At 43.8% G+C, this 25068-nt stretch overlaps 1 protein-coding gene across 5 annotated transcripts in view; it reads right to left on the bottom strand.

The window, feature by feature from the left end:
- ARHGAP26 (Rho GTPase activating protein 26) overlaps window positions 1-25068 on the bottom strand; it is a 476468-nt gene that overhangs the window by 9980 nt on the left and 441420 nt on the right. For 3 of the 5 annotated variants that reach the window (XM_010850441.1, XM_010850445.1, XM_010850444.1), the window contains 2 exons: window positions 11025-11300; window positions 5033-5124 (listed from right to left, as the gene is read on the bottom strand). In XM_010850441.1, coding sequence (XP_010848743.1) covers window positions 5033-5124; window positions 11025-11300 — 368 coding nt within the window. The remainder of the gene's footprint in view (window positions 1-5032; window positions 5125-11024; window positions 11301-25068) is intronic. The other 2 variants (XM_010850442.1, XM_010850443.1) reach the window with 2 other exon arrangements.

Here is a 25068-nt window from a genome sequence, read left to right as displayed (position 1 = left end):
GGTAATGCCAAGTGAGAGGGCCCAAGACGGGGAGAAGCTTGTGATTTCAGAACAGTGCTGTGTAAGGTTTCCTTAAAAGCCAGATCATCAGTGTGTAACTACTCAAATCTGTCACTGTTGTGCCATAGATAATATATAAACACAAGGCGTGGGTGGCTGTGTTCCAGGGAAGACTTGTTTACAAAAACAGTCGGTGGGCTGGATTTCACTGGCAGGTCATAGTTTGCCGACCCTATTTAAGAACATAAAGGACTCAGAGGCTGCTATGTATCAACGGAGGGGAAGAGGGGGCCAGAGGGCAGGGGCGGGACCTGAAGGACCTCATCGATAATTCTAAGAACAACACGAGGCTACCAGAAGCAGGAGAACAACATGATGTGACTTCCAATTTTAAACGATCATCTGGCTGCTGTGTAGCGCCTGGGTTGTGGGGCAGGAGTAGATGCAGTAAGACCAGTTAGGCAGCTGGTAGAAATGCCCGAGGGAGACATGGAGAGGCTGGGGAGGCTAAGACTCCACTGAGAAATTCGCTGGGAACCCCGCTGCCTGAGATGCCCTTTATCAGCAGAGGAAATCTGGGGCGGCCCTGCCTGCACTCAACACTGCACCCTGTACCCCAGGAAGGAAGGATCCGGCCCATCTCACATTTGGATAAAGAGCTTCCCAAGAACCCAATTTTAGTGAATGCCATACGAATTTTCCAGGTATCAGTAATCGCACTGCTTCTAGATGACTAATGTTCCTGGGAATACCAGTTATTTCTCTTTCCAGTTACTGTCTGAGGTGCTCTTGGTGAAAGCACAGTTTCCTAGTAAGATTGGCCAGCACTGACACCGGAGTTATTTCCGAGTATTGAGCAGCCATTACCCACTGCACAAAGTCCAAGAGCTGACTGAGCATCCTCGCCAGATTCACAGGGGGCCCCTGGAATCCAGAAGCTTGGAGATTAATCATTAGGAACAACCGACTTTCCCCTCAAGGAGCCCCTCCCTCTTCCTCCTCTTTTCTTCTTGATTCTGAGAAAGACAAGACACACACACACACGCACACACTCACTCACTCACTAACTCTGTCATTAGAAAAGTTCCTTCTGATTGATCTGATGATTTAACCTGACAGCTACAGAGCATACAACTCACGCTGCTAAGGCCTTACCTAGGATCTTCAGCAACAAATTGCTGAGCGAGAGAACAAGGAAAAAAATCTCTCCGAATAGTTCTTTTCTTTAATGTCCACTTTTTTCCTAAAGAGCCAAAGGGATGGAGCAAGTAGGGTCTAAATAGCATTTTTTAAAAATTTAAAGTCAGAAAACATTACCAACCAACTAGATTAAAAACTAGATCGACATTTTGTCAGATCCTTCTTTGACTGCAGCTCAGTAAACACTGAGAGGTGTTGTCTTTAAGGCTTAATGTGGTCTTCTGCCTTTCAGGGAACTGGAAAGGTCACTGGCATTGCTGGTTAAAAAGAAACTAGTGTCAGTAATGCTGTTGTGATCCCCAGAGACCACAGGAAGGCCCAGTAAGTACTCTGCCTCTCTCTTGCTATCATTGGCCCTTGTGGGGTCAAGACGATTACTAAGTTGAGGGGCAAAAGCAGTCACAGAATCTGCTGGGAAGGGAAGGACTTGGCAGTTAAAAATCAAGTATCATTTCTTTTTTTAGTTGGCTAGTTAAACTGCTTCAAAAAGGAGACTTAAAAACTAAAGAAGGGGGGAATGCCAAATTGTATAACCCTGCTGGAAATCAGTTGGGCAGCTCCTTCAACAGTTAAATGTAGAGTTACCACGTGACCCAGCAGGCCCATGCCGTGGTATAGCAGCATTACTCATAAAAAGAGCCAAAAAGTAGAAATAATCAAAATTTCAATCAATGGATAAATGGATAAACAAAATGTAGTATATCCATAAAAAGGAATGGAGTTCTGAGGCATACTACAACATGGATGATGTTGAAACTATAATGCAAAGTGAAAGAAGTCAGTTACAAAGACCCTGTATTGTATAATTCCATTTACATGAAACATCCAGAGCAGGCAAATTTATAGTGCCAGAAAGCATATGAGCAGATATCTAGGTGGGATGGAGCAGGCTTGGGATAAATGGGGCATGACTGCTAAAGGGAGCAGGGTTTCTTTGGGGGTGATGAAGATATTGTGGAATGAGATAATGGTGATGGTTGCACAACTCTAAATATACTAAAACCCACTGAAATGTACATTTTAAATGGGTAAATTACATGGTATATGGCTACCTCAATCAGTTCAGTTCAGTCGCTCAGTCGTGTCCAACTCTTTGTGACCCCATGAATTGCAGCACACCAGGCCTCCCTGTCCATCACCAACTCCCAGAGTTCACTCAAAACTCATATCCATTGAGTCAGTGATGCCATCCAGCCATCTCATCCTCTGTCGTCCCCTTCTCCTCCTGCCCCCAATCCCTCCCAGCATCAGGGTCTTTTCCAATGAGTCAACTCTTCGCATGAGGTGGCCAAAGTATTGGAGTTTCAGCTTTAGCATCATTCCTTCCAAAGAACACCCAGGACTGATCTCCTTTAGAATGGACTGGTTGGATCTCCTTGCAGTCCAAGGGACTCTCAAGAGCCTTCTCCAACACCATAGTTCAAAAGCATCAATTCTTCAGCACTCAGCTTTCTTCACAGTCCAACTCTCACATCTATACATGACCAGTGGAAAAACCATAGCCTTGACTAGACTACCTCAATAAAGTTGTCTAAAAAAAATGGAAGAAGGCTGAACTCAGGAAGAGGCATCCCAAACAAGACACACACTTACATAGACCTTTTGTGAGCTTAAACCCACTTTGCCCTGGGATCAGGGGTCCTCTGTGTTGTCAGAGTGAATAGCTGATAGGAACACAGCAGCCCCTTGTCCATCGTGATGCTGTAGTGAACTGTGGTTTAGAAGACAGACCTTTAAGCTCTGGATTTACTGCCAGATGGGGGGACCTCTCAAAGCTTGCTCATGTATGTACAGAAGCTCCTTCCCTGCAGACAGCATAGCACCAGAGCTCGTGCATGCAGCCCACTGATTTGTCTGCCATGAAAACTGTGTCATGTCCTGGCTGGGCTGTGATGCCCCTGCACATGGGCCTATTCACAAGGGATACTCGCCAAGGACATGGCGTTAGACAACCTTCAGTGGACTCACTTCATCTTCAGGTGTGCCAGGATCTAAAAGCTCCAGCTGCTGACAGGAGAGGTGGCTTGGCTTGCTGTACATACACCTTGATTTTTAAAGAACCCAAATGAAAGTTAATAGAGCAAAGGTTTAAGGACAGTGCCCTGAAGACTTTGAGAACCATACATGAGGTGCTGTGGGCTCACCCCCACGCCCTGCAGGCTCAGATCAAGGGCCACCAAGTGTGACCTGGGAATTCCCCAGGTGCTCTGTGACCTGTTTCCCATTTTATCTACTCAAGCCTGATTATTATCTCTGCCGTGCTGAAGGCAGGGGCTGGCCACACAGTGGTGAAGCCCCCTTGCATATGGAGGCACTCAAGGCTGGTCCCCAGGAGCCCATCTCTGCTCTGGCTGGGACCTCAAGGCCCTTACAGAGAGCCAGGATCCGGGGTGTTGAGGTGCAATGCCTACTGCCCAGCTGAGCAAGCCAGAGCTGGGTTGTATTAGCAGCTAAGAAGGAAAACTGTCATTGTGAATGATAAGAGCATCAGGGTCTTTTTCTAAAACAGACGTAGTGAAATGATGATGATCATAACAACAGCAAGACGCTGAGAGCTTAGTGTGTGTTGAGTACTACTTTAAACATGTCATGCACACTATCTCAATCTTCTCTCACGTCCATCTGTTCTCTTTCTATGACAGAGAGGACTGAGGCACAGAGAGGTTAAGTCACTGCTTGAGGCCACACAGAATCAAGTGGTCAAGCCAGGGATTGTGCTACAGTGGTTCAGGCTGTCCAGTGCTGCACAGGAGCCCTGGCAGTCCCACGTTTCCAGGACTCTGGCAGGTGGTAGGAGGTGTGGTCCAGCTCTAGGCAGGACTGTGCGGCCAGGACGGGGAAGGAGCACGGGGCAGTGTTCACTCACCCCTGCCAGGGAACTCTGCCCCTGCCCCACCTGAGGTCAAGGAGGGAGGCCCAGAGCATGTCCAGTTCCTGAAACCAGGCAGCTGGTTTTTGCTTCCTCCTTTGAGCAAAACAAACAGACCCTTTCACCCAGGCATCTAGAGGGATTAACCCCCAAGGAGAACTATATCTGGGGACACCTCATCCACAACAGAAACTTGGGCCTTTCCCCAGAATCCTGATTTTTCTCTCAAGGCCAATAATAAGTTATGACACATTGGGACATCAACTCCATCAATTTTCATTTTTAAAAATATTCCCTTTTTTTTTGAGGGAGGAATACAAACAACTGGAACCAGAAAATGTTGCATCAAGTAAGCCGGAGGCCCTTGGGGCAGGGGCCTGAATCCATTTTCCTGCAGGAATGCCCATGCAGGACAGCTGGCGCTTGGCAGGGTGGTTTGACTCTGGGGTCAACTTCCTGCTCCTGGCAACAGGGGAACGACGAGAAGGGATGCAGCACAGCTTTTTTGCCCTGAGCTCACCCAACACCCCAAGCCTACCAGACCATCTCAGAAACCAGCCTCACCTGCCATGGACAGTGAATCCCCTGGAACCCCAGAAGACAGGCATAGACCCTGCGGCCGTAGCCCCCCACCCAGAGCTTCTGCCCCTTTGCAGGATTCCTGTTCTCCACTGCTTTGTCTCCCTGCTCTGTCCAGCCCCCTGATGCTCAAAGCCTGTGCATGGACCATCGCATTCAATGCCCATGACATCTCCATGACACTGCCCTGTCACCATGAGGTGACTCCACTCATCCTCTCTTGACAGTGACTCCTTGAGTTCTGCCACTGCTCTCCCACTGTGGGAAAAGACACCCCCCCACCCCCTCCCACCACAGTCCTTTTCAGTCTTACCTGTTCTATGGAAATTTTCCTTAGGTAGAAAGCAACTTTGACAACTCCAGTTATTTATTTGAAAAACTCACCATTATCGAAGACCGTCCCTGCTGTGAATGAGAGCTCGGAGTCATGTTCTGCTTTGCAGGCATACAAGGCTTTTGCCTTCCGGAATGGTGTGCTGGGGGAAAACAGTTTAATGAGCATTTTTTAAAAAACCTTCTGCAAGATATTTCATCTCTCTTCCTCCCCTTCCCTGCAAGCGGCCTAGCCCTCTCTTGTGGGAAGAGCCTGACAAGGCAGCCAGATGGCAAAACCGGAGGTAGGAAAGTCACAAAGGTCACCAGAGTAAAAACGAGAAATAGGCAGAGAATAGCCGTGACCCAGGAAAACCACTCTTCTTGTCGGGTCATCTTGTGCCAAGTCAAAACTTGACCCAGGAGTCACAAGAGCTGAACAGTTGGGAGGGCAGGCTGGGCCCCGTATGGGGAGCAGGACTAGCTGGGGAGTAGGGAAGTGAAGGCAGGAAAGAGCTTCCAAGTTGCTCTTGAGGACACTCCCAGCAGACCCTGCTAAAAGCCGCAATGCTCAAGGAGTTGAAAAGGAGAAATTCAAGCAAAGATGGGTCTGGGCTCCAGGCCCAGGGCTGACGTTAGCTCTTGCAGATGTTACTTCTTTCTCATGGGGCTGGTGGAGCAGGATTCCAGAGTTGGAACTCCCGGACCCCCAGGGCAGGGCAGGGCGGGGAGCAGACAAGGTGTGGGCATAAGTATGAGTGTGTGTGTATGTGTGTGTACCAGCATACGTGTGTACACGTGTGTGGGGATGAAGAAGAGAGAAGGGACACTGTGGCAGTTTTTTGTGCCTTTCTCATTCAAGGAGTGCTGACACTCGTGAATCAGAATCAGTTCAAAAAATGCAGATGTCTGGGTTCTACCCTGACGTGCAGATATCAGCATCAGTATTTTTATAAAGCTCACCAAGTGACTCTCATGAGCAACGAGGGCTAAGAACCATTCTTCCAGAGCAGGGGTTGGCAAACTCCTTCTGTAAATGGCTAGACAGTAAACATTTTAGGCTTCATGGGCCATATGGTCTCTGCTGCTTTTACTCAGCTCTGCATTGTAGCATGAAAGCAGCCACAGACAAGATGTACATGGAAGAGTGTGGCTATGCTCCAGCAAGACTTTATACTTATCAGACACGGGAGGCAGGCTGGATCTGACCCAGTGGCTACAGACTGTGAGCCCATGTTCTAGAGTACAAGTTGCAAGCACTGCTAAATCAATTTTTGTTTTGATATCCAACCAGTTCCAACGGATCTATGACTTCTCAAAGGTCATAAGAAAATGGATGTTTAGCAGTCAAAGGCTGGCTCTTCATTTGCTGAAAGCAACCTCTCTCTTCTTCTAAGCTATCTGAGGAAGCATATTTAGGGGCTCCAGGGTAGAGTAGTCAAAGAGCAAGTAGTCCTCTGGGTTAGACGATTATTCAAGAGATATACATTATTTGCTTTACCTTTATTTGGCTAATGGAGGGCCTCAAGGACCCATGGAGGCTAAACCTCCATTTCGAGTGGCCTCAAGGACCCACGGAAGCTAAACCTCCATTTCAAGGACCCATGGAGGCTAAACCTCCATTCCTTAACAGAGGAATGGTCTCAGGTAAATTGGACATGATCGGAAGGAGCAGGGCGCTTTCAATCACTACAGAACTGTTACTCTTGGAGTCACCAAGTCCAGCTTCCCTCTGGGAAAGAGGCATCATGGATGTTTGGAAACCTATACCATGGACAGGCATTTAAAACTTTTAGTCTTGGTTCCATGAAAATTGAAGGAAAGGTGACGTAATGGGTCTGTTGTGCGGATAAATGGCTATTCAGAATTTGTTGCTGAGGTGCAGTTTACTGGTGTTTTCTCTGGTCTTCTAGTAACCAGGAAATAATAACTGGGTGGGAGAAAACTGGGCAAGTGGGAGAACATGAAGTGGGTTTGCTGGGAGTGAAAGGAGGAAGAGCCTTTAGAATGTATCAGCTCCAGCTGGAAACCAGCTCCTCCTACATAATTATCATTAGTGTTAGGATTAAGTTCAGGACAAGGTGCAGAGTCTGTGAATCTAACGAAACCAAGTCTACGTGTTGACCACCAAGGGCCAAACAGCCAATGTGGGATTGAAGTTTTATTGTTTTATTTTGTTGTTGTTTGCTTTTGATGGAATGGGGAACAGAGAGCATCTGCTTGTGAAAAGTGTTAACCCAAATTCTGTACGGACAGGCAAGTGAAGCCTGCAATGACATGAACGTGGAAGGAGAATGCAGTGGCCACGAACCAGGTTCATTGTCCCTGGAGGACGGGGCAGAGCAGATGGGGGGAGAAGATGGGGACCAGGGACGGGGAGATAAAAGGTGAGGCACAAATCACCTGAGGCAAGGCTTCTCTGGCTGGGTTTTCATAGAGGTTACTCATTAACCTCCTCAAATACAAGGAATGGGACAAAACAGGGACAAGCCAGGGAAATCAACTAGGGTGTCTGGCAGGAAGGAAACAGGGGGAATACCTCAGATGCCCAAGACTGTCTTTCAAGAGGAGTAAATTTTCCACTAATATCTGGTTTGGGGGATTTAATAACGATAACATTCAATAAAGCAGCATATTAAATATAAGAACAAAGGTCAGGAGAGAATCTTGCTTTTGTTTGAAATTAAGAGGTGACTGACAGTCTACAAGAGGGCTTCCTCCTACCTCCACGGCACATGCGCCAAGAATGGGAGAAATGATACAAGGGCTGCTTCTAAAAGGAACTACTCCTGCCCCCCAGGACGAGGGCTGGCAAATAAGACACAAGGCAGATAGTTAAATCTGAAGTTCAGATCAATGAGGAATACTATTTTAGTGTATGTCCTAAATATTGCACAGGATATACTTAAAAAAAATTTGTGGTTTACAATTCAAATATAACTGGATATTCGGAATCTTCATTTTATTTGCTAAATCTGGCAGCCCTACGCTGGGGAAAGTTTTCTCTTTGTAAAAATTTGCTAGCCTGGGTCCCAAAGAGTCCCATGTCACACTCTCTCCTTATCAAAAGCCCTGAGTGGTTTGCGTTAGGTAGGGTTTCTACCAAAACAGATCCTGTTGGCACACAGGTTTTATTTGTAGGCTTTGGCTCTGATTAAAGAAATAAAAGATCTCTGCTTTGGTTCTTCTGCTCCCTGTTCTCCGCAGAGCACCTCTACCCTGGACACAGAGAGCCTGGGGTGCCTGTGACTCTTCTGTGATGGTGCCCTTCAGACCTCAGTGGGGCCTTCAAGGGCACAAACAAGCTTGGAACCTTCTGCTAGTTCATTTTTAATTTTCGCCTCTGAGCATGGCACAGGGCCAGGAAAGCACTCAGAGGAGTTTCCCTCAACTGCCCTTGCAAGCTCCGCAAAATGACAACCCACTATCTGCACTGTCCAGGGAGGCGGGCTCAGCTAGACTGGCGAGATGCAACAGTCTGATCATTTTGGCCTAAATTCCAGGAGCCCTTGTGTGATTCCAAGTTAGGAATTTGGGGTGGGGAGCTTTTCTAGGGGTACAAGTGAAAGAAAAGGGAACACTCCTCCAGTCCCCTTTCTCTGCTGTGCTGTGAAAGGCATCTCCATTCCTGAGCTTGAACTAACAAGCAAAGCAATGCTTTGAAGAGCGGGGACCAAACCTCTTCCAGAGAAGATGTTTATATAGAAGTTCATGGGCCCATTAATTAGGTCTAATTAAGCTTTTATTTTTAAAAGCTCTGTCTAGGGAAGGAAATCTGAAACTTCATGTTCTGGAAGTGGATTTGGGGGAATGGTTCATTGGACCTGAATAATGGGTATATGCCCCCACCTCTTGGCTGCATATTGCAACAGCAATTACGGGATTTTTGCCCTCTGTTCGCTGGCTCCCCAGCTATCCCCATCCATGCTCACTTTGGCACACATGGTCAGCTCAGTGATAGCCAATTGTAAGTCCTACTCTGTCTCGCCTATTTCAAAACGGCAGCGTCCTGCAGGGTTGTGCAACAGCATCATCCAAATGGCGCCATTACAACAATGGCCAGAGTGAACGGTCCTGAGTAACCATGAACCCAGACATGTGGGATGTGCAGATTCTGCCGCCACTGTCCTCTGCCAATCTGGAAATATTTGGAAAAGGAATAGCTAAAAGAGTAAAACCTGGAAATTTCTGGGTGACAGGAGTGGAGAGGTGGAGATACTGGACAGGCAGTAGGGCCCCAAAGCTTAGAGATATAGAAAAATGAAAACCGTCAAAGCAGAGCACATTTCGTTTTTTTTTAGCTGAATGATTCTACTGTCCTGAGGCCCCCGAACCCATTCTATTCAAGGGCCAGTGTTCTGAAGATTTTACTTTCTTTTGATCAAAATGAAGGAGCCACATTTTGGCTCTGGTTCAGGTCTTCATGGGGCAATCAATGATCTAACCAGAACAATTCAAGCCATATATCTGGTGTCCTAGACAGTTAACATCTCCCAGAATGTACCTAAGAAATAATTAGGAGATAATCTGAGTGTCAAGAAAAGTATAATCTGAATTTTTACCTTATTCCCAGGGTGAGGATAAAAGGATATAGGGAAAAGCTCTCTTTTTCCCATTTTCAAGGAAAAAGCTAGACATAAAACCTAGAAAAGCAGGCCAGGCTATCGGGCTGGGAAGCATGAAAACTCAAGTTTGGGGCTACCCATGTATTTGGAAGAAAGAGTGCTGGTTGAGGGCAAGAAGCCCTGAGCTCTGGATTGGACCTCAGGAGTCATGTGACTATGTATAAGCCACTTCTCTGTGCCTTAGTTTTCTTTCTCTGTAATAGGGTTCAGGCCATTTCTTCTCTCAGTCTCACATGAAGATACAATGAAATGATAGGTATGGAAGTGCCTGGAGGAGAATAAAGTAATATGTGTGGGTGTGTGGGTGTATGCGTGCATGCACTCAGTTGTGGCCAACTCTTTGCCACCCCATGGACTGTAGACCGCCAGACTCCTCTGTCCATGGAATTTTCCAGGCAAGAATGCTGGAGTGGGTTGCCATTTCCTTCTGCAGGGGATCTTCCTGACCCAGGGATTGAACCCGCATCTCTCACACTGGCAGGCAGACTTTTACCACTGTGCCAGCTGGGGAGCACCATGTATGTATGAACACATGTATAAATAGCATGGTGTTTCTTTTTTTTTTTTAATGAGACACAGCTTTATTGATTATTTAAGCCTGTCTGCTGGGCCTACCCCTTGGAGAAAACCAGCTATGAGTAAAAGATGGATGAGAAAACACTGCCATGGGCTGAGGTACTGATGAAGCTTGTAACTGGGCTCTGTGTTTTGCCTGTTTGAAAGCAGAGACTATCAGTGCAGGACACACACATGCTGGGGCTGCAGCATCCTCATGAATTGTTTTGTAGCATTTAAACAGCTTCTTTTTTCCAAAGAACTCAAATGCAAATAATTAAGTCTGTGTGTCATCAAAGCAGGGAAAAACTACAGCCTGGGCCTTGGAGGGAGCAATTAGGTCAACCCTCATAAAGAGGTGTTACCTGTTCCCATAAGAGCTAAGGGTTCATGACACCTGGAGACAGACACAGGCTGGGAGCATAAGGGTTCCTGGGACTGCATGGAAGGTAAGGAACAATTTATTCTGTATTATATTTGTCTCTCTCCTAACTGGTCTGGGTCTCATCATCTAGGTATCAATATTCATGGCCAAAAACCCAACTCCACAAATAAATGTTGCTTGATGCTACCTGATAAAAATGAGGGAAGAAAAGGCCGGCACGTGTCTCAGCACTGTTCCCCTTGAAATTATGTTATGCTAAAGCACAGAGAGCCTCCTGATTCAGAGAGCAATGTAAACAGGAGCCCTTTCAAGAAGCACTCTCTCCTCAAACTCTAGGCACCACAGATAAATTCAGGAACTGGAGGAAGGGTTCAGAGGGGCATGAAAAATTCCATGCTGGTTCATGCAAATGGTCCCTCCCGGCTTTGGTCTCTGAGGCTGGAACCCCTGACCAGCTTTGGATAAGCAGGAGCAGAGTGATCATCATCCGTAATTTTACCTGGAGTCTTCACGAACTGCTTCTTCTGGCCTGTCAAAAAGCAAGTGCAGGTTTGGATGGCAGGGAACAAAGTTGACGAGGAGGCTGAACACTGCATGAAGAGAGGACCAAGCCGATGAGAGAACAACGGCAGCAACAAAAAAGCAAACAAACCCTGCAACAGACCTGATGGGGGATGAGTCGCTGGACGTGGATGAAGTGGGCATAGGGCTGGATGGCGCCGAGAACATGGGCCAAGATGGCGAGAGGGGTGAAGTTGGGCTTGGATTCGGGGGGCTGCAAGACATAACCACCAAAAAACTCGTCAGCACACAGGGAAACCACAGCGGGAGCACAGGAGGGTCAGGGGAGGCCGAGCGACAGGGAGCTGGAGAGACTGGAGGGGCACTGAACCCAGACCGCGTCTTCAGCGCCAAGGCACATTTCTCCAGACCAGACCCCCGTGTCTTCCAAGTAATGCCTGCTCTGGAATTCCTTGGAGTATCAACATGTCTCTTTGCATGCAGAACAACTGCTTTCTAGGTGATAGGAGCTTCCACAGTCGTGTCCGTTGTGCCTTTGGCCATCAGTGAAAAATGCCCTGAACCCACATCCATGGGTTCCCACACCCACATCCTATCACTGACCTCCATCTGGGGCAGGGCTAGCTTATAACCAGCCTCCAGCTTCTACCACTGTGTGTTTCGAAAGTTGTGTCTCAGCAAAAATGACCTTTTTTTTGGGGGCCACACAGTCCAGTCCACCAGAAAATGATTTCCTGTTTACATTTTTAACTAAACGGGCTGTGTGCCATTGGAGACCCAGAGAAGGACTGTGGAAAGTGATGGTGGGTGGAGGATGGGTCTGCACACACACCTCCCAGGGGAGGGCACACAACTGCGTGCAGCACCCAGCTGTCCCTCGGAGGTTTGCTTTCCAGGCTTATTCTTTCTCTTTTCAAGGATTTTGGGCATTTTGATGCTCAAAGCAAAAGTCCCAGATGGAAGGCAATGTAAAAATGAACTGAAAGCTTAAATCTGTCAATCTGTTCTTTGATGGGTGGCTGATCAAAAAACTGGACAGAAAAGGTTGAAATCACTCACTAAAACATGATTGGTGGCTTTTAAGTAGTCATGCTAGCCTTTTGACTTATTTCACAAATTATACAAACAAACATCTAGCAACTCTGTAAAACTGCATTAAGTCACAGATAGCACAAACACCAAAACAACGCAGAAATCACCAGCCACGCCACCTGCAGCCCTGGACGGCAGCTGGCCTTTCTGACCCAAGCACTGCACGAATCCAATTCCAGGGAACACACTGTCTAAACATTCCAGAATTTAGCAAGAACACATAAACGTCCTACTTAATGAGATATCTTCAACTCAGATAAGAGACTCAATAATGGCCTTAATTATCTACAGTTGTAACATAAATTCCTACAGAAGTGTACAGTAAAATCCCATTGCGTGAGTTCATTGAATATCCTCAGACTAACTGAATGAAACATTTAGTAAATGCCATTATGGGTACTGTATTTCTAGAATATAAATTCTATGAGCAGGGATTTTTGTTTGTTTTGTTTACTGTTCTACCTCTAACTTCTAAAATAGTGCCTAAGAGGTTTTCAATACATAATTATTCACTAAATTAATGAATCTCCTTTAACCCAACTATCTAGCCACGAGGCGTTATTATAATTCCCATTTCACAGATGTGGGAACTTGGGCCAATTTGAGGCTTCCCTGAAGATACTCAGGCTCTAAGTGTCAGGGCCGAGGTTCCGACCCCAATCTGCTGGCTCCGAGCACAGGGCTCTTGCTGCCACAGTGCGCTGCTTCTGGGTGGCAGGACTTGCTTTGGTCCTCTAGGCTATGCCAAGCTTCTTTACAGATCCACTAGAAACCTTCTGAACCACTGATTTCTGAGTTTCCCTCAGATGCCTACCACATTTGCAAGAGAAAATGCGAATGCAGCAACAGGCAGACCCAAAGAGACACAACACATTGTAAATCCCAACAAAATACTCAATCCTGCCTCCAGTCTTCCGTCTGGTAGATTCATACAGCAGATGGAATTCATATAGTAGAAGAGATTACATTCGAAGAGTATGGCTCTTCTCTTCTCAATTATTCCAGCAATGACTAACTTATTGGACACGCAGCGTGATCAAGACAATAAATGGAATACAATTCAGCATTTACCAAGGTCTCTGACTTGCAAAGCATACAGTGTATTTCACGAGATGAGACAAATTTAAAAACAACTATAATATAAGATAGTAAGTAACTTCATTAGTTAAGGGATCAGTTACTCTATGAATAGTTTAATACCTGTTCCCACACTTGATTCTGTCTTGGGTCCTGGGAGGAAGTGCTGCCTTATTTCCACTGGGTAGTCAGTCCTTAGTTAATCCACAGAGCAGCTGCTAAGAGAGGCCCTGCATTCCCTCGTCCTCCTCCCACAACCACCCACCCCCCCACAAGGTAATGACCCAGTGAGCAAGGCCTGGCTATTCCAACTGCAGCCCAGCCTGGGAATCAGGTTCCAACCAGGGACAGTCTGGAGGTTTATGAGAGCAACCCAGGCCCAGAAGCCTGAACTAATCTGTTCCTTCGGTTAGTAGGCAGCAGAGGATAATTTAAAAGTTCTTAAGACTTTATTTATTTATTTATTTCAGTGGCTTCTATAAATAGGAAGGGGTTCCCTGGTGGCTCAGTGGTAAAGAATCCACTTGCCAATGCAGGAGATGCGGGTTCAATCCTTGGGTCAGGAAGATCCCCTGGAGAAGGAAATGGCAACACACTCCTGTATGCTTGCCTGGGAAATCCCATGGATAGAGGAGCCTGGCAGGCTACAGTCCATGGGGTCACAAAAGAGCCGGACATGATTCGGCAACTAAACAACAATAAGCAGGAAATCCCTCCAGCTTCCTACCTCAACTGTACCAAGAATCACTCCTTTGGCTAAAGGCATAGCTGGGAACACAGTCTATGAACACAACCCTGGATATCTAAGTGGTGCTTGGTGACCTAGTACATGGCTGAAATTATCTGGGGTTATGGTTGATCTTAAGCAAGATCAACCTTGAATATTCACTGGAAGGACTGATGGTGAAGCTCCAGTATTTTGGTCATCTGATGCGAACAGATGACTCACTGGAAAAGTCCCTGAAACTGGGAAAGATTGAGGGCAGAAGGAGAAGACGGCATCAGAGAATGAGATTGCTGGATGGCATCACCGATGCAATGGACATGAACTTGGGCAAACTCTAGGACACGGTGACGGACAGGGAGGCTTGGAGTGAGTCGGACACGACTGGGTGACTGAACAACAACAATGGTTGCGATGCAGGACATTCACAATGATCCTAAGAAGTTACTCTTCAGTCTCCATGTCTACTGCCGTAGTATTATTAACCGTGCTTTTTAACAACTAGCAGATTTTCATTTGTCGGCTTGCATTTTAGTTATAGCAATAACATTTATTTGCTATAAAATAACTCCAATTTAGAACTTATTACCACTACATTTTAGCACAACAATAAAATGTACATTCCACAGTACTTCTGTGATTTCTAAACTGATTGAAATTATACTTTGCTTGTGCTCCAGAGTCACATTAACAAAACCAAATGTCAACAATACTACTGAACACTCTTAAATACCACAATGGTTGATGCTTGTAGCAACAGAATGACGTAAACATATGAACGTTCCTCCAAGAAATATAGAGCATATTATATATCAGTTTTGATGCAAGCCAGAGAACATACAGGTGGAAAATAAGATGCACAGGGATGACGATAATAGCCAAAGACTATTTGTATAATCTTAACCTCTGACCACAGAAGTGTCTGGCTATAGGTTACTTAAAGTGACAACAGCAATGGTAAAAAACCTAAGACAAAACAAACTAAAACTGGCCAGCTTTGGTATTACTGGCTCTGAAATCGCCAATATTGACTTCTCAAACTCTATTCCCATTAATGAGGCCAAAGATAACAAATAATTGATGTTAGGTTAGAAGAAAATAATTTTATAACTACACTCTTAGCACTTGATCCATGAAGGCCTCTTCACAACCTCAGAGTCCAGCTGAATGCCCTAGCACATTTTTCACCCTAAATATTCTTGGGGTCCTGCCAGGCCCCCACATCAAGGCCCAAGTACAGCCAACAACAGCTTAAACTTTAAGGAACATTTGCTGGTCTGGTTTTGATTCAACTGGAGACTTGCATCAGCTTTAGTTTGCTGATCCATGGTGTCCTCAAAAGGAGTCACACAGCCCAGCCAGTCCCTGTGACATTCACTGGACAGGGAAGAAATAATGGTTTAGGAAGATAAGGCTCAAAGGCCTGGCATCATACTGGGATGTGGCTGAGAGTTCAAGTACAGTTGTGTGGCAATATCATCAGCTTGACACCCTTCTGTGGTGACTCACTTGACTGATGGGGCATCTGATGCACCAGCCAGGGCATGCCTACTGGGCTGTGGACAGGGCTGCCCCAGCAGGCTCCCAGTTTGATCACAGATGTGGCAGACCCTCTCGTGGCTCCAAAGCACAGGAGTGGAAAATCCTGAGCTGGTACAAGATAAGCAGCTAGCTGACCATTAATAAGAAAGCTGATCTTCTTTAATTCTGATATGCAAAATTATAGATGATGAAGAAATGAAAAAACATCAAAAGAAAAGCAGTAAAATCATTCATAATTTATTCCACTGATAATCACTTGGCAAATTTCTTCACTTTTCTTGGGGCGGGGGAGGGTTGTGGATAATAATATATATATAGCAGCATGCTTTTTTTCATGTAAGCATTTTCTGTTGTCATTAAGTAACCTTTGATATATTCCCCAAATCATAAAACTCTTTCCTCATTAATGAGGCTAAAAAGCAACTGATGTTAGGATAGAAAAACAATTTCAAAACCACAATCTTAGCAGATGACCCCCTGAAGGCCTTTCTGCAACCCCCCAGAGTATTCTCAGACCTACAGGGGAGTCTACTGTATGGTATGGCCTGATTTATGTAACTCTTTTCTTATTGTGTACATTCGAACTATTATCCCCCCTCAGCCATAAGAAATAGTGCTGCAATTCACATTCTTGTAGCAGACCACTGCTTGTCTCCAGTTGTTTCTTTAGTATAAATTCCTGGAAGTTAAATTAATGGGTCAAAGGCTAGGAGCCTTTTCTAAGGGTCCTGATACATCCTAGGAAACAACTTTGCAGAAAGTTTACACTGAATTGCATTCCCCAAATAGTATATGGGGGTTGCCCCTTCCCTCTCACCATGGCCCCACCAGCACGGAGAATTACCAATCTGAAGAATCAGGTGGATTTCCCCACCACCCCCACCCAGTCCACAAAGTTACCTTGGCCTCTTCTCTTTCCTAGCATTTCCAGAAAAATGAATATAATTCCTCTCCTGTGTTGTTTCTATCTGGAAGCAAAGTTTACTTTTCTAAAGGGCATTCAGCCAAGAAGGACAAGTGGGAAAGGAGACAGGCAGATGGACAGAGCCAGACTACCGCAGCCTGGGGGGTGCTGGACCCCTGGCCATGTGGTGTGGCTCACCCAAGAAAGATGGGGAGTGGGGGGTGGTTGGTTTAGTGTAGGATCCTCAAAGACAAGACTGACTTGGAGGGATGAGGTACACAGGGGAGCCAGAGTGTCTTGTTGGCAGCGTACTGGGGAGAGGTCACAAAACCGACACTGACATCTCTCTGCCAGGCAGTGGTTTGTGACCTACAGGCCAAGCTCTGGGTCATGGGTCTCAGGCCTGGACTGACTGCTCCCGCAGTCCCCCTTCCCCGTTAGGCTTGGAGCAGAATGGATCTCAGGCCTGGACTGCTACTCCCGCAGTCCGCCTTCCCCGTTAGGCTTGGAGCAGATGGTGCTATTAGACTCAAGGCAGGAGGCCTGCATTTCTTTCTCTTTCCTCCTATAATGAGAAACAAGGGAAAATCCCATGAAAACTTGTAAAGTCCCATCTAATCTAATCCCAAATTAGGGAATATTTCTTCCTTGGGAAATCTCTCTTTATGTCCTCAGCTAAAGTGCCATAAAAACAGAAGGAAAGTCAAACTTCAGTTGGAAAACAAGGTCAAAAGCAATACCAGCAAACTGGATAGTGGTGAATCAGAGTAAATGATACAAAGTGCTCAGATGCTCAGTCGTGCCCGACTCTTTGCAACCCCATGGACTGTAGACCGCCAGGCTCCCGTGTCCATGGGATTCTCCAGGCAAGAATACTAGAGTGGGTTGCCATTTCTCCTCCAGAGGGTGTTTCCACCCCAGAGATCGGACCCATGTTTCCTGTGTCTCCGCACTGCATCACCTCCTCCCGTAGGTGGATTCTCTACCACTGAGCCACCACCTGGGAAGCCCCAGAAGACACAAAAACCAATTTCTATTTGTTGGAAATTTGAACATATTCTTTACATGTATCTTGTCTATGTCCTGAATGTTCAGTATCTGTTAAACGACTTTACAAGAGGAAAACCACAAGCCCCCAAGATGCATTGTTCTGTATTCTTTTCTGACTCTTACAAGTATGCACAGTATTTACAGATTTTTTTCCCTTCATCTAATATAATTTAATACATATTTTTATTCAGACAATAACAGAGTCCTGATTCTTATTTTAATGAGACTGGCTGGTGAAATCCCCTTACGGCCTTAGCAATTATATGCAATTGCTTTTAAAATGGTTTTTAAATAATTTGCTTTTAAGGTAGCTTGACTAGTCTACAGGGCAGCAGCTCTGTTTTCTAGCTTAAAAAATTATTTTTCTAAAGTTCCAAACAAGTGTCAAATTCAGAAGGAGTATTTTGGGAAAGACATACAATTCTGCGATTAAATAAAATCCAAAATCTTAGAATAGGGAATCTGTTATCTTTAAGGCTCTCTGAAACCAATCATTTGAACCTTCTCACATAGAATAATAAAGAAATATGAGGTAGACGGCAAAACTCTGGATTGTAAGTAAAGATGCAATGGTAAAATATAAGTAAAAAGACAATGATCTCAGTTCAATTACTCCATGCTGGGGAAAACCCTCAAGAGGAAAAGGACCAGCAGGGGAAACGGAACAGTGTGCTCTACGCTGCACAGTACTTACCAAGGGGAGTATTCTTTCCTGTTAAAGCCCCTCAATCTTTTTCAAAATCACATTTTAGCTACATCAGAACTGGTTCTTAAAATGTATTTACTTCCTTTCAACTAAATAACCTCACAATTTATGAAACTATTTTTAAGGAAAGTCGGAAACATTTTGGGAGCACTTCAAAGGATCTATAAGGTAACATTTGCTATTTCATAAGACTGAAGTGGTTGCAGAGAAATCCAAGTATCTCCTTACTGTCTTAAACTGAGTGCAATACAACCGTCATTCTCTATATAATGAAGATACTGCAAAGACAAACGCATTCACTGTAACAGAAAAGTGACAGTGACACTAGATTCAATCTTCTCCTGTCCTGAGGCACAACTTAAGTTTGCTTTAAAGCCACCATTCTAATGCTAGGGTTCTTTAAACTAGTCTTAAAGTTTACAGGCAAGAAACTGTAACTGCCTCAGGGGATTAAGAATGGGGACTGAGTCCACAGGCATGGACTGGACATTCACTTTTTAAAATTTTACATTTGTTTATACTGTTTTGAGCTTTTAAATCATGAGCCTATATTACTTTATAATACTAATGGAAAGCACTCTTTCACTAGGCGCTAGGATAATCAAATATCTATACGGAAAAAAATGACATGACCAATTCCACATATCATTCCTAACAGATGGTTTCCTAGTGGATTATAGGTCTAAATGCCAAAGGCAAACAATAAAACAGGGAATAATTCTGGGAACTTGGGATTGAAACTTATCTAATAGGGAATAAAAGGCACTAACCATAAAGCAAAGTATCGATATATGTGACTATATTAAAATAAGAACTTTTATGTATCAAAAGACAAAGTTAAAAGACAGCAAAAGATGGTCTACAACATATAAATACATTAAAAAAGAGCACATACCAGACTATACAGAGAACTCCTACTGATCATGATCAGTAAGAAAAAGCAGACAACCAAGTCGAAAATGGGCGAGACATCTGGGCAGGGATTTCAGAAGAGAAACTGCAAAAGAAAGGTGCTCACACTTTCCGTAATGCAGGAAGCATAGATTAAAACCACAGGGGATGATCCTGCTTACCTACCAGAACAACTAAGACAGCTAACATCAAAATGCTGAAAATACCAAGTGTTTATAAGAAGTGGAATAACTGGAATTCTTATACGTTGTTGGAGGATGGCTGTAAACTGCTCTACTCACTTTAGACAACAGGTTGGTATTACTTAGCAAAAATGAATAATTTATCACGCTCTGTGACTCAGCAATTCATTCCCAGATGTGTACCCTAGAGCACAGTGCGTATGTGTATACCAAAAGACATGTATGAGAATGTGTTGAGCAGTTTATCTGTAAAAGACAAAAGCTGGAAACAAGCTAACATGCTCAGCTGCTTCAGTCGTGTCCAACTCTGTAACCCCATGGACTGTGGTCCCTGCTCCCTACCCCCCACCCCCGAGGCTCCTCTGTTCATGAGATATTCCCAGCAAGAATACTGGAGTGGGTTGCTATGCCCTCCTCCAGGGGATCTTCCCAACCCAGGGATCAAACTCACATCTCTGGCATTGCAGGCAGATACTTTACTGCTGAGCCACTCACTGGGGAAGTCCCAAAACAAACTAAAAGTTGAGCAAAAGTAGAATGCAGAAATAGTTTTAGTATATTAATACAATTGTTCATTCTACTATAGTGAAAATAAACGAATAAACTACAGCTATTACACAGGAATGACTTTTAAAACTATTGAGCAAAAGAAGCCAGACTCAAAATAATAAAACAAAATGTTGCATTTTGGGGATGTGCTAAATAAGTCAGTCATTTGTGGATCTGCAGTTGCGAATTCGCCTATTTGCTAAAATTTATTTGTAAGTCCAGAATCAATACTCAAGGTGCTTTCATAGTCATTTGTGGATACATATGGAGTGATGAAACACTTCAGTCACCCAAGATGCACATTCCCAGCTGAGGTTGAATAAAGGGATGCTCTGCCTTCTGTTCCAGCTCTTCAATGTCTCTATGTGCAAGAAGGCTGGGATATGCCTCACAAAGAAAACATGTGCTTAATAAGCTTTATTCAGGCATAACTTATAGCCCTGCTGGTCCTGAGCTGAAGGTTAATGAATCAATAGTAATATTGAACGAAGTGTCTTTAAATAGAAATCCATGTAAAACAAGGTTATGGATTAATAAGTTGACAAAAACATTGTAAACAGAGGCTGTAGGAACCTAATCCTGTATTTCCTATAGGAGCAATAGTTAGATATTTGCTAATCCAGTGTTTGCAGTAACTTCATGGGACCTTACTGTTGCAAATAACAATTGCCATTCCCTTTCCCAGGGGATCTTCCTGAACCAGGGATCAAACCTGGGTCTCCTGCATTATAAGTGGATTCTTTACTGTCCGAGCCAACAGGGAAGCCCCCTAGAATTTGTATTGAAGAGCTAAAATACAAATAAAAACAAGGAATTGATTACAACAAACATCAGACTAGTAGTTATCCACAGAGAGGGAAAGGATTGTTAGAGGGAAGGAGAAAGTGAGTTGTGGGTTCCTCTGGGGTCCCAGCAACATTGTACTTCTTACCTGGGGGGCAGCTGCTGAAGATAAATTTGTGAAGCTGTATATGTCTCATGCACTCTTCTACATAATAAAAAATATGTATACATCTATCTTAAGACATACCTAAGGACAGTAAGCATATTAATAGCATTCTCTGGGTGATTTTTATTCTTTGTGCTTTTAAAATGTTTTCCATATTTTCTACAATTAATATGTTACATTTAAAACCAAAAAGTTAATACATTTTAATAGAAGAAATGCTCTCCCTAATCATACAAATGGCTACTTTTATTCTCTAGAGAAGGGATGCTTAAAAGGAGCAAAATGACAATTTTGTCTTTGTTACATCAATTCGTGGTTTAGGTTGCATAATACAGTTGGCAGTTCCCAACTGTTTTTACTGTTTCTTTTCTTTTTCAGTCAAATACAAGCAACAAATATTTACTGAGTGCCCCTCCATATGCAAGGACTAAATTTTCCATCCTCTGTCCTCACTGAGAAATTGTGTTGACTGCTCTAGAGACCTTTTTTTTAGGTAAAGTTATTACAGTAAATCAACGGTGTCTTCCTTTCCCCCAGGAGGGGGACATCTCCAATGTTGCATTCTGAGTTGGCTGGACAACAAGTTAACAACACTGCCTCAAGTCATTGGCCATCTGGTATCCCTTTCTATACAGTCTGCTTTCAGGGAATATTTCCTGTTTGGACTAGGGAGAGGAAAAGGAGGTAAAAGGACTTAATAAGAATCTAAATGCCCACTGATGAAAACAAAGGAATATCTAAAATTAGCAGAGGTGGCCCAAGATACTTCAGCTTAACAGTAACCCTGGGGAAAGAGGATTCCTTGAAAAAGGAGTCTAAAATATTTTGCTATGTTCACAATTCTCAGCAACAGAAAAAGCACTTCTGTTGAACATAATATCCAGGACAATTAAATTAAACTACACGGTACAAAGCTTGGTCCGGATACCATGAAAGGCGCATGAAACAGAGAGATAAGGAGACATGGACTTTAATGTGAAGGCCACTGGACATTGCTTGTGCCCCCTAAGCTAATAGCTGACTTCCCTAAAATTCTAGTGTTTATTCTTTAGTCTAAACCTGTGGAAAATTGTCTCTGATCTGATTTTAACCTCCTCAAATGTCTTCCTACTCCATTTATATTTTCCACTCCTGGCCCTGCTTCACAGATGTGACCATGCACAAAACCCACTTTCTCCCTTCGACCACGCTCACTTTCCACAATGGCTGGCTTGGGCTGCAATGAAGAAATGCAATCTCACCGGGCTTCATGGTGATTTTCACCCCTTGTTCATTTGCTTCTGGGGAGCTTACTGACTTGACTGGAAAAAACTTTAAATGATTTTCCAGCAAAGTCACCCTTTCCAGTGGTAAAAAAGAGGTTTAACATCTGTGAACAAAAACAAACTGAAGGAAAATGATTTTTATATTCTCTAGTTCTTATACTCCAAAACCAAACACCCACTGAGAAGTCAATGAAAACAGACACAGAAAAATACCATTAATCTAATCTCACAAAATTGAAATTTCTATTTTTTCAGATCTGAGGTAGATCCAAATTTACCCTGAACAGTTTACGAGTGACTAAGCCAACAGGAAAAGGGGACAACAGAGGATGAGATGGCTGGATGGCATCACCGACTCGATGGACGTGAATCTGAGTGAACTCCGGGAGATGGTGATGGACAGGGAGGCCTGGCATGCTGCGATTCATGGGGTCGCAAAGAGTCGGACACAACTGAGCAACTGAACTGAACTGAACTGAACTGAAGCCAACTAACAACGTCAACAAGATTTTCAATTAAAAAAAAAAAAAAAAGATTTTCAATATAGATGTTTAACCCAAAAGAACCATTTCTAGTGATCATTTCAAAATGCAAGTCTGATCATATCATTTCTTTACATAAAACATTCAATGATTCCCCACTGCTTCTAGGGTGAAGACCAAAGCCTTCCCACCTTGACTATTACAAAATCCCTAGCCTGGTTTCTTTATCTTTTACCATTTCAATCCACTCTATCTAATCTATCCTAACCAAACAAACCTCCTAAACACATAGCTTAATAACAACTTGTTGAATGTTGTTCAATGAACACTGTTTCCCACTCATTAACTCTCCAATACCTACTGCATGTAGAATACATTGCTTGCCCTACTAGAGTAGAATGTGTAACTACAACTCACTTGAGTCCACCAGTTTTCCATCTCCTTTTCTTCTGGTTCATTTGGAGAAGTTCTTCTAGACCTCAAGCGATACAGGAGGGTCCAGGGTCCTACCGATACTACTGCAGGGGCAGGCATGTGATCCAGGCTAGTCAGTCAGAGGACCCCCTTCCTTCTGGCTACAGTGAGTGAAGAATGGACAGGTAACTGACTACAGCTCATTCATGGGGTCTAATATATGAATGCTCTTCTTCATGAATGCAAAACCTAAATGTATTGGCTAAGGATGACCAGAGAGCCCTTTTTTCTATTACATGGCAATCATCTTTCTGAAAATGAAGTTTTTTGTTTTGTTTTTTACAAGAGGGAAAAGGAGCCAACTAAAATAATAATTTGGGCTCCTGGATCCAATTGTGCTCAAAGTTAGATTCACTCTAAGATTTTCCAAAATTGTAAGCTTATGATTTCCACTTCTTCCCTAAGCTACTTGGGTTCCTGTCATTTGAATGTCTTTCAAAAGACATCCTCAGTGCTCTTCTTTGGAGTCATTACTTGCTCCAAGTCAGCAAACTTTCTTAAGGGTCATATAGTAAATATTTTTTAGACTTTGTGGAACAAGAGGCAAAATTACGGGTATTAAATAGTTACATAAATGTTCTAAATGTAGCAGTTTGACAATGTAAAAACCATTCTTACTTCATGAGCCATAAAGTAAAAATAAGAACAAACAAAGAAAAACAAGGTAACTGGTTGGATTTGGACCATTTGGACCATGGGTTCTCCAACCCCTGTTCCAGTCAAACTGGTTTACTTGTGCCATGGGCATGCTCTAAGCTTTCTATTGCCATATTCTTGCTGATGATTTTTCTCCCCTGGAAGGTCTCTCCCCTTGCCACTACCTACCACCCATCTACCATTCAAAGCTCATATAAATCTGAACTCCCACCTGAGGCTTCTCTGTTATCTGAGCAAAGGGAGGTCTTTCTCTTTTGAATCCTTAAGGGCTATTTCTCTTTGGTCTTGACCCCACTTTGCACTGCAGTTATGCTACTCTTCTGGTAGCTCTTGTACTGTGAGTGCTTAGTCAGTTTCTTTGGAATTGATAATATCTAAAGGCTGAAAACAGCAACAAAAAAACTCAAAAAACTCCACAGGATCAAAGCAACTAGTAAAGGTTTGTGGATCCATCAGAAGTGCAGGGTAAGACTTTTGGTAGCCAAGGAAGCCAGACATCAGAATATCACAAAAAAGAACAGTTCTCACTTCAGTGTTGTCATGACAGCTCTATGTACAGCTGCTTGTTTGCTTGTCTAGGGTGGTTATGCCCAACAAGTACCACATAGTGGGTATTTCGGACATTTTGTTCCTGGAGGGGAGGGAAACAGGCATGTTGGTCTAGACTTGAAGGATTCCTGTGTCTCTGTAATTCTGGTTGCTCACTTGTGGTGTTTTTCCTTCTGACGACTGTGTAGTGCTGCCTAAACTCAGTCATCTGTCACCCAACCTCCTATCTTTTCACCATAGTATATGTTCTAATATATAATGTAGCATACATAATATTATATATTATGTATGGGAAAGATTGAGGGCATGAGGAGAAGGGGATGACAGAGGATGAGACGACTGGATGGCATTGTCGATTCAATGGACATGAATTTGAGCAAACTCCAGGAGACAGTTTTCCAGGACATAGACTTCCCTGGCATGCTGCAGTCCATGGGGTTGCAAAGAGTCAGATACAACATAGTGACTGAACAAAATATAATATAAATATAAATATTTTAACATTTTCTCTACACTGTTCTTTTTAGTAAACCATGAACAACTATGTTAATCCACTCTAAATGATAAAGCCTAAAGAGTCGGACATGACTGAGCGACTGATCTGATCTGATCTGATGGTTAAAACGAAGAAGAAAAAGTTGTCCAGGCACCATTTAAAACCTTCACGTACCTCAGTGCCACAAGGCTCATATTTTGAATATTTCTGTTCTCAGTCACCAATCTTTTCATTTGCTTTTGCAGAAATGCAGCATATATTTTCCCAAGACCTACTTAATAACCCCAAACAGCAAAATCAGCTAATACAAAATGTGTACATCTATTTCAGGCAAGGTGGTGATGGTCATTTAATATTTTTCTTCTCTTAATTTTGATTATTACTTGTCTATACTATCATCATCATCAAGTC

This window comes from Bison bison, unplaced genomic scaffold, assembly GCF_000754665.1.
Source record: "Bison bison bison isolate TAMUID 2011002044 unplaced genomic scaffold, Bison_UMD1.0 scf7180017864291, whole genome shotgun sequence".
Lineage (NCBI taxonomy): Eukaryota > Metazoa > Chordata > Mammalia > Artiodactyla > Bovidae > Bison > Bison bison.
Note: the sequence above shows the minus strand (reverse complement) of the source record. Positions and strands in the feature narration are given on the sequence as shown.